Raw genomic sequence first — 10,958 nt, 5'->3', positions numbered from 1 at the left:
CCAACAGCGGATTCATCTCTGTAGGCTCCTTCTTCATACTGGCCATATCTTACATTTTCGTAATAGTCACTGTTCAGAAACATTCCTCACATGGTTGCTCCAAAGCCATGTCTACACATTCTGCTTACATCTTTGCTGTGGTCCCGTCGTTGACTCCCCTGACATTTGTTTATACATGATCTCCCCGCTTATCACACCTAGATAAGTATCTTGCCATTTTTGATGCATTTGTTCCTCCTTTTCTGAATTCTGTTATCTACATGTTGAGGAATCAGGAAATGAAGATGGTGATGAGACAGCTAATGATATAGGGGAAGATCTCTTAAATGATTGTACTGTGAACTTTTCTCATTGAACACAGTTCATTTTGACCAAATTTAGTGAAAAATTACTTTCCAAGACAGATTTGTTTACATATACTGATATTTGAGTGATTTTTCTTTTCTGCTACTAGAGATTTGCAATGTGTTCTAACAATAGAGAAGCAATTATAAATTCATAAAACAAAGTTTATAAGGCAGAGCTCAATTCTCAGTGAAGTAAGCTTTTAGTTGTCCAGAAGACAGAAGGATGCTTTAAGACTAATAAAGGAAATATAAACCTCTCTCTCTCTCTCTTTCTCTCTCTCTCTCTCTCTCTCTCTCTCTCTCTCTCTCTCTCTCTCTCTCTCTCTCTCTGTGTGTGTGTGTGTGTGTATCTGTTTCTCTTTCTAAGATAAATTTTCTTACATGAAGAATTTTCTGATAGTATTCCATGTGGAATTTACAAGTTGACATTGATCTGTATAAATTTTTTCCTTTTCTGGACCTTGGATACACTCCAGCCACTCTTCTGATTGTCTGGTTTTTCAAAAAGTTTAGAATCTGCAAGCATACACACTGAATTGTAAGGAATATAAAGTGTCAGGTTAGGATTATGATATTCAAATTTATTCAAGTTTCCTTCCTACTTCCTTTCTATTTCACGTTTTCTTAGTATATATCTGTGATAGAGTTAGCAAGAATGTTTTGTGATATTTTTGAGGTGCAAATGAGGTTATAACTTTTTAAAATCATTTGATACATTTTAGGAACCTAGACACCTCATAGACACACATAGAATGCTAACTCCTTAATAAACTATAGAACAGCAGTAGTACTGTAGTCCCTTTCTATATCCTCAATCCTCCATGTATCAAGCTAGTTTCAAGTGTGTCATTATGCTTTTAGTCACCAGGCTAACTATCAACGACACCATTGAAATTGGAGGCAATGAGAGATAAAGTATTAACTCTCTTTGGTCTCCACCTCATATCCATTCTTCCTTGTGGGATTATAGCACCTCTAGTTTTGTGTCTAGATTGAGGTTAAAACCTTCCTGGGCAGCTTTGTGAGTTGACCATTTGATAAATCTAGTTCCTGTAAGTAATCCTTTATTGTGTATCATTCATACTTTTTCTACTTCCCTGGTTAAAGTGTGAGTGGTTGAGATCCTACATATCTGGTAGCTTCATCATTTCTGAGTTCATAAAATGCTTCATCCAAGCTGTCTTGTACTTCAACAAGGCATTGTTTGACCAGGGGACATAGTTTATTTCAAATGAAATCTAATACAAAATTCACTAGTTACAACAACTATAGAAACAAGAAAAAACCTGCAAGTTCATGGAAAGGGAACAGTTCTCTACTGAATAACTACTGTTTCAAGGAATGAAAAACAGAGGAATTAAAGATTTCCTTAAATTCAATTAAAATGAATGTATAACATACCTAAAATTATGGGACACAGTAAAAAAATGGCATTAAGAGAAAATTTATAGCACTAAATGCTTTCATAAAGAAAACAAATAGAACCAAGTGGTGGTAGCACATGCCTTTAATCCCAGCACATGGGAATCAGGCAGAGCTCAGTGAGTTTGAGGTCAACCTGGCCTACAAAGTGTTTTCTTTCTTGATTCCTGTCTTGATCCATTTTTCTAAAACCTTATTATGATGAGTATGTACTGAAATACCTATTTGTCTAGATTTGCATATATTCATACACACTGCAGCTTGCTGTGTCCTGTTGTGCTGCCAACTTCATGCCAGCAGCATTCTGGTGGTTGTCTTTCGAGAGTTTGTACTTTCTTTTAGTGTCTTCAAGGAGTATAAGCATTTTATAATTTTAATTAAAGACATTTATTTTATGTGTACAGGTGTTTTGCTCACACACATCTATGTGCACCATGTGTGAATCTGGTGCCCATGGAGGTTATAAGAGGGTGTCAGATTTACTGGAACTGCTGTTATAGAAGATCATGAATATCCATGTAGAGTGTCTGAAAGAACAAGTGCTCTTTACCATTTATCTCTCCAGCTCCCATATAAAAAAATTGATAGAAGTTTTAGTAACTTCAGTCATGTTATTCACTGTATTGAACTTTGTGAGTAAATTTACGACCATAATTATAGAGATTGTTCTTTTACTTAAAATAAATATTTAATGAGTAGAATTTTTGCTTCTCAAATTTAGTGTACATTTTTGAGTTGCCTAATTGTTTACTATTAGTTTATGAATTAATATTTACTTATATTCAGATTTAGTCACAATAATCAATTATTTTTTTAAGTAGCATAGAAATGCTGCAATAATTCCATTTATTTTTCTCTCTTTCTCCTTAGTATTATAATAAGAATTTCAAAATGTTTCAGTTTCACTGGTCAAAACAAATGGTTCTCTAGAGAAAATGTCCCTGAGTCACAAGCTCCTTCTAAACTATATGTTTGCAGTATTTCTTGGTCATCAGCCTCTTGAGATATGCATAACTAGTTTCATATTTTCCTATGGTGGATATTATTAGACACTATGTAAGGCAAGCATAAGATTTCTGAGTCTGTAAAGATGATGTCCTTTGCATGCAGGTAAAAATTGATTTATATAGAAAACTTGAATGAGAGAAGAGTGATTTTTGTTTATACACACAATGGTTTTGTTGGAATTCCTCTGATCATGGTCATATCATAAAGTTCATGAGGGAGCCAAACCAGAGCATATAGCTTCCAAGAAAAGGAACTGAACATGATGTTATAATCATTGTAAAAATAGTTAATATCATATTGGTAAAGGATAACAGAGTTTTTTGAGATAGAGAGAGACACTTAATCGGGGGATCCAGAAAACATTAGAAACTTTATAATATTTTGGATTAATCACAGGTTACAGTTAAATATGCTCTTCTCTGATGATTACATAAAGAATCTTAACTTCTACTACTTGATAAATAAGCAAACATTTAATGATACATATAATAAAAGTCACAAAGTTTATATGCTTTTTTATTTATTAACTTTCAAAAAAGATTGGTACAAACTGGTTTTCTTAAGAAATATAATCAAATTTCTTAGGAACTTCTCAAGTGTGCTCAAGGAAAACATTCTATACATCTGGGCAGAAATAAAATTTGTTATGGAAATAAAAAGAATCCACACTGAAAAAGTACTTCTTAATGTAATTTCACTTTGAAATGAGATATGGACAATTTCAAAACCATATATAAATCTGCCAAGAGTTGGAATTATGTTTCTTGTTTTATTTATAATTACTATCTATATAAATTTTATTGTTTAATTGTTAATAGTATAAGGAGAAATTGAAGTTTTGATAGATCAGCATTTTTCTAGTTATGGTAGAGGATGAAAAAGGGAATTGGAGTAATAAAGACGGTATTGTTAAAAGGACTGAGTTTCTTTAAGCATTGAGACCCTTTCCTTTATGTATATACCTAAATAGTTTAAGTGACATACAATTATTTATGTTTATAATATGTAAAAAATAAAGGTATTTTTTATTAAAAAGGAGTAACCCTGGTTTTGCTTGTATTTAAAGAAGGTTTGTGATCACTTGGAAGTTAAAAACACAAATGTTTAAACTAGCAAGATAATGCATTTGCAGTGCTTGAAGACAGAGAAAGAAAATAAAGAGGATGGGTCATTGTATACATGACCATTAACAAAACTTTACTTGGAAATAATTTACCTTTATTTGGAAATAATGATCAAATTTGCCTTTCACAATGATTAATTGTCTGGAGATTTGTTTAGAAAGATCCATGAACTTGGTGTCAATCAAGGAAAGCAAACCCAGAACCCAAGGAAAAGGTTAGGTTACTGTGCACTGATTTCTGCATCTAGAAACCATTTCAAAGACTTTCCTCTTGCTTGTTATTTTTAATTAGACTTTGTCTAGTTGTTATAGATGTTTAATGTCAAACTTGAACAGTTTTTTTTTACTTTTAGATATTTGAATATGTTTCATACTTACATATCATTCTAACTTCAAACTCATTTTTTTTTAAAAAAAATCCCCTTCTTGATTAGCCAATTGGGACTGGCAATGTGAAAGAAAGATCAAGTTTTAACTGACAAATACTCAGTCAGAAATAAATCCAAGAACTTTCGAAATTGAGAAATACTCGGGTATATAATATAGTTATGTATTTCTAAATTTGTGAACCAAAAGCATTGCAAATTATGTTCCATAAATTATAATTTTTTAGAGTAAATGCAATATATTTTATTTTTTCTCACCATTGTATACATTTTAAGCTATGTAGCTCTTTTCAAATTTTAGCTTATTTACATTTTTTCCTTTCCACATCTTTTCTTTTCCCCAATGTTTCTTTAATTTTTCATCTCATATTTTCTGTCGCTTCTGAACTCTACCCAGTCTCTTTGCTTCTTTAGTTTTACATTCATGTATATTTTCATCTGGCATTTAATAATTCAAATGCATCTTCTTCTGTTCTTCAGTAAATGTCTCTTTGTTCCTATTTTATATCTGTTGTAAATCTGTGCTTGGAGATTCTCTGAAAAGAGTGAATTCTCAGTCCATTCCTTTACGGAGTTGGTGTCTAGTTTATGGGAACTTTATTCCATGAATTAAATCAGTAGTACGCACTATTGTTATTATAATATAAAATAGCGTTCCATGAATATAAATAAATAAAATATATAATTGAATATTTATATTTTTACCAGCAAAGCAATTTGAATAGTATAACATATCATTGGATAAAAGACTGAAATACATTTTGAAGTATGTTTATTTGATTTTTAGCTTTGGTGTCTTATTTATACTGATAACATTTCTTTTTTATTTATTAATTTTTCAAATGTGCTGTGTGCTATCAAAGGTAATTGAAAGAAATATCAATGTTATTTAAAATATTTAGTATGAAATATATCCACAATGAATACATTATTATGCTTTAGTTGTTTCAACCTAAATCGTAAGAGAAAATTCAACTACTGTGAATGTATTTGACTGGTAATCAGAGGCTGAAGAATCAGTCATATTTGTAATTTGGACCCAATGACCACATTCTGTTTATCTGTCACCTTGCTTCACTGAATACAAATTGATTTGTTACATAGTGTGATTTATTTTGAAGCAAACCTTCATTTCAAAGGTTGAACAAAATACTTTCTATGACATCATGGTGCTCTTCAGATCTTTGAACTTTCGGTTATGGATTGAATAATCCAGGTCAGTGATTATCATCAAATCCTAGTGGTTTATGGGCCATCATTTTGTTTGAATGCAAATCCAGATATTTGAATTTGTTATAGTGGCAAATTGCTGGATACATTTCTAAACATCTGCCATTTATGTATCTAACATAATAAAAACTGGAAAATGACAGTTCACTGACTTATACTGTTCTGTGGCTTATGTTCTGTTTTAAAAGGAGCATTGCTGTACTACTTTTGGAAAGAAATGTGATACTAAATTCAGAAGCATTGCCCAGAATAGAACAATCAAATATAACAACCACTTACTTATCTGTGTGGTCACCTTTGAAAGTCTACATGAATGCTGTTTTTTCTCTTTCCATTTTAGGAAGCTTTAATTAGCACATTATATATATTATGTGACATTTTAATCAGCATTTACAAAACTAATCGAATCAGGCTAGTTAACATATGCATCACCTCACATGCTTATTGGGGGTAAGGTAATTTGAAGTTTTACTCTTAGTTTTCTTTCTCTGCATGAAACAAGCTGCTATTAAATATAGTTATCATGATACATAATTAATCCTCCCCAGCTAGTGGTCCCATCTCATTGTAAATTTGATCAAAATATTCTTATTCTATCTCCATAATCCTTCTTCTTTATTGCATGGCCCACCATTGTGTTCTATGCTCCCATGACTGTGACTTCAGATTACACAGTTCAGTGAGACCTTGAGTAGCTTTCTTCCTTTCTCCTTATTTTCCTTAGCATAACTACTTCTAAGTTCATTAACATTACTACAAAACACAGAATTCTCTTTGTAAGTGTTGGGGAATATTCCTCCAAAGAGATAATTTACATACTGGTTTCTTTAAATTATATTGCAATGAAAATTGAAAGATAATTATTTGTTGTTTATTTAATTTCCTCTATATACATCTACCCAAAAGTAATGTTGCTAGGTTCTGCTAGATGCCAACTTCTATTTCTTTCCTGCTTTATTTTTGTCTATTATTTTCTTCCTTCCTTCTCCCAATTGCCAATAGCTCCTCAGCCAGTCACTGGACTTCATGATCACTTCTTTTTTCTAAGTTGAGGTTTTGTTTGGCTTGATCTTTTGCAAGTCTTGTGCATGATGTCACAATCTTTGTGAGTGAGTGCCTATGTACAAATGCCCTTCTATGTCAGGAAAATATGGTTTCCTTGCTCACTGCTTCTAGATTTTAAAACTGTTCTGCTATCTCTTCTGCAATAATTCTTGAGTCTTAGAAGGAGGGGTACAATTCAGATGTCCCTTTTATGTCTGAGAATTCTCTAATCTCTTATTCTCTTTATCTTGGTCAGCTGTGGATCTCTTTGTTAATTGTCATTTACTGTAAAACTTAGCTTGTCTGAAGAGGGTTGAGAGATACATTAATCTATGAGTACAACAATAAGTCATTACGAGTCCGTATAATACTATGTCAGTTTGACAGAGTAATTCTGCTCAAACGAGACATTTCTAATCACTACTTCTTAGCCTTGTTTCAGCTTGGGAAAATCAACCCATTATTCACATGGAAACTTCACCCTTACTAGTAGCTTTCATAGAGCTGGAAGGGGCTATGCATAATACTGGAGGAGGAAAGTATTCATTAAACTTGTATTCAGGCTTTTTTGATAATACTATTTTCAAGAAGTGTGAACTGATGTTTTAGTGTGGTTAAAATAATTCACACTTCTTTGTTAATAAGTCATGTTCAGTACTTGTTAAGATATCTGTTGGTCTTTAGCTTGATCATTAAATTAAGTGCAAATTTCACACATTTTAGATTTTTCCTTCTAGTCTATCTATTAATATAATAATCCTAATTTACAGCTTCTCCCTATTCCCCTTTAGGTAGTTCTGACAACAAAGCCAATGGAAAGAGTGAATTGCTCTGCCTCATCAGAGTTTGTGTTCCTGGGACTCACCAACTCCTGGGATGTCCAACTGCTACTCTTTGTGTTCTCCTCAGTGTTGTATATGGCAAGCATGATGGGAAATTGCCTTATTATTTTCTCTGTGGCCTCTGACCATCACTTACATTCCCCTATGTACTTTCTTTTGTCCATACTTTCTTTCACTGATGTAGGTATTTCTTCTGCCACTTCTCCCAAGATGATTTATGACTTATTTAAAAAACAGAAAGTCATCTCCTTTAGAGGCTGTGTCACTCAAATCTTCTTCATCCATGCCATCGGTGGTGTGGAGTTGGTGCTGCTCATAGGCATGGCCTTTGACAGATATGTGGCCATATGTAAGCCTCTCCACTATCTGACCTTGATGAGCCCCAAGATGTGCATCTCCTTTTTGATTACTGCCTTGGTAGTTGGCCCTATGCACTCTGTGATACAACTGGCTTTCATAGTAAATTTACCTCTCTGTGGTCCTAATATATTGGACAGCTTCTACTGTGACCTTCCTCAATTCATCAAACTTGCTAGCATGGACACATACAGACTGGAATTACTGGCCTCAGTCAATAGTGGATTCATGTCTGTGTGTTCCTTCATCATTCTGATCATATCCTATATTGTCATCATATTTACTGTTCTGAAACACTCTTCAGGTGGTTCTGCCAAGGCCCTGTCTACGCTTTCAGCTCACGTGACTGTGGTGGTCTTATTCTTTGGTCCTGCCATACTTTTATATACATGGCCTTCTTCCTCTGCACACCTGGATAAGTTTCTGGCCCTGTTTGATGCAGTTGTCACTCCCTTTTTGAACCCTGTGATCTACACACTGAGAAATCAAGAAATGAAAATGGCAATAAGGAGAATATTCAGACAGCTAATGGGCTATAGACAAATCTCCTGAATAACTGCATTGTAAACAGTCTTAACTGAGCATGGAAATTCATTATTGGCCAGCCTCTGAGGAAAACATCCTTTGAATATGCTTCTATGTTTATGTACATTTGTATATATTTTGTCTGCTACTTATAAGGAAACGGCAATTTCTTCCAAATACAAACACATATATTTATAGTGAAATGATTATATTAATCAGAAGCCATAATTCTTAAGGATTAGCATTTGTTTTAAACAAATATTTATTCATATAGATGAAGAAATCCTTCTTTAAGACTTTTAAAGCAAGGTAAATCTTATTTAGATTTGAAAGTACTCTCATAAGCTGCAATTTCTGGCTATAATATATGTAATATTTATATAGGCTCATTGGATCATGTAATTTTCTATATTTTTACCTTCCACACACTCTTTTACAATTTTTGGAACTTTCCAGGTATTGAGTGGAAGTTAAAAATTCCAGAGGACCCAGGTGAGTCTAAAATGTGCAGTAGAGGCCATGTATGTTGTGTGGAATAGCAGGAACAAGCCAAGGAATACTGCTGACTTTTTCTGCCTGAGGAACAGTTATTCAAAGTCATTTAATTTTATTCCCCTTCCATATTCCTCCCTTTTCTTCTAAACATCATAATTTGCTTTCTGAGGATTGCAAGCATATGTACAGCGTTTATATCATTTACACCTTTCCCTCTTTTCTTAGTAGCTCCTCACATGTCCTTCTCCCATCTGTCCCAAATTCATGACTGTTTCTTTTAGTGTTGCTGTGTGTACACATACAGACATATAATTATCTGAGCCCTCTTAGATTTGCAAATATGCACTTGTGTTCATGGCTAACAACATGGGATTGGATACTCTATCAGGATGTCATCCCTGGTGAATATTTATCCATTCTTTCTCAGAATCCTTTCATTGCCTATAGCAGAATGGCAGTACTAGTTTATTCTCTAGATTCTATGCTGTCTAGAGCTGTGGATAACTGCCTAAGTTTACAGTGCCAATCAGGATGTCCTTTGTATTCAGTTCAATTAGGTAGCCATTGGTTATTTTCCATTTGCACTATTGGGGTTATCTTGCCAGGCTGGTCATTCTTGTGGTTCATAGGCTTTACAGCTGGGTAGTGCTATTGATTGCTTTTCTCTTTGGCAGCTTGGATAGCATCTTTAGATATTATAAAATAACTGAGACATAGTAGAGAAGAGATTACATTACAAAAGGCAACAGAGATGGACGAGTAATGCTACCTCTGCTCCTTGACATAGTGATGTTGTCATCATGAGTGCCACAGGCCTGACATGTAGCTGCCAAGGTTGAATTTTAACCTTCTGGCAATGTTCCTACTTTGGTATCACCAAAATTCAATTTATATTCTTTATATAAATAAAAGCAATCAACATTAAAATTCATATGAATGAGGGCTGGAGAGATGGCTCAGAGATTAACAGCACTGACTGTTCCTCCAAAGGTCCTGAGTTCAATTCCTAGCAACCATATGGTGGCTCACAACCATCTGTAATGGGGTCTGGTGCCCTTTTCTGGCTTGCAGACATACATGGAAGGAATGCTGTATACATGATAAATAAATAAATATTTAAAAAATTCATATGAATGAGGATAGGGAGATAGCTTAGTGGACAGTGTGATTATTGCCTAAACTTGAGGACTTGAGTTACAATCCACAGAAGCTGGGCAGGCATAGCAGATGCATGTAACCCAAGTAAGTATTGGGCAAGCAAAGACAGAAGATCCCAGGATATGTGGGCTAACTAGATTAGCTGATGTGTTGAAATTTTGTTTGTCCTTTAACAAATAAAGTTTCCCTGAAGATCAGAGTGCAGAGCTAATTCGCCATAGAGGCCAGACAGTTTAATACCAATACTAGGAGGTGAAGACGGGAAGGGATATGGATGGATAAAGAGAAGAATGTAAGGTGGGAGGAGACAGGAGCTCAAGGTATTCAGTATGAGGACTCACAGAGACAGGATCTTACCCACTCCTGAGTCTTTGGGAGAGGCAAAAAGAGCTCTAGTGGCTGGCTGCTCTGCTTTTCTGATCTTTTGCCCTTCACCTGCTAATATCTGACTCCAGGTTTTTATTATCAAGGCCATTTAGAACCCTCACAACAAGCTAATTGTTGAGTCCTGGATTTAATTGAGAGACCTTGTTACCCTAAGTAAAATGGAAACCAATGGAGGAGAACACCTGACATTAAATCCTCGACTCTCACCCGCCAGTGGATCTCATATGCATACATACTGAAGAGAGTAAGAAAAAATTACACATGACTACAAAGAGCTAAATCAATACTAAGCATATAGAGCAACGATGGATATATCATAATAGGACACTTCAAATTAAACTACAAACTTATAGTAACAAAACAGCAGGTGATGGGCAGGAAAACCGAAACAAAAATTTAAGCAAGACTGCTACAGTCTCTGAATTCCTGTTTCCTTGCTTGCTTGCTCTGTCCCTTCCTCTTCTGATATGGATAACAGCTAGCCAATCTGGGGCAAGTTATAAATCCAAGATGAGTCTGTGTGTTTCAAGGTCTCTCACTATCCATGTATTTTCTGGCTATGCCCTGTATTTGTCCCCTGCAGGGGGAAGCTTCTCTTGTCACAGTCATCAGATTCTTAACTAAGATGCTAATA

At 34.4% G+C, this 10,958-nt stretch overlaps 1 protein-coding gene across 1 annotated transcript; it reads left to right on the top strand.

Moving 5' to 3' along the window:
* The first annotated feature begins 7,372 nt into the window (after positions 1 to 7,372).
* LOC142844908 (olfactory receptor 4F3/4F16/4F29-like) lies at positions 7,373 to 8,311 on the top strand. The gene has a single exon (XM_075963688.1). It carries the CDS (start codon positions 7,373 to 7,375, stop codon positions 8,309 to 8,311), a length of 939 nt encoding a protein of 312 aa, XP_075819803.1.
* Positions 8,312 to 10,958: the final 2,647 nt, after the last annotated feature.

This window comes from Microtus pennsylvanicus, chromosome 2 (genome assembly GCF_037038515.1).
Source record: "Microtus pennsylvanicus isolate mMicPen1 chromosome 2, mMicPen1.hap1, whole genome shotgun sequence".
Taxonomy (NCBI): domain Eukaryota; kingdom Metazoa; phylum Chordata; class Mammalia; order Rodentia; family Cricetidae; genus Microtus; species Microtus pennsylvanicus.
This window is presented reverse-complemented; position numbering and strand designations above follow the sequence as displayed.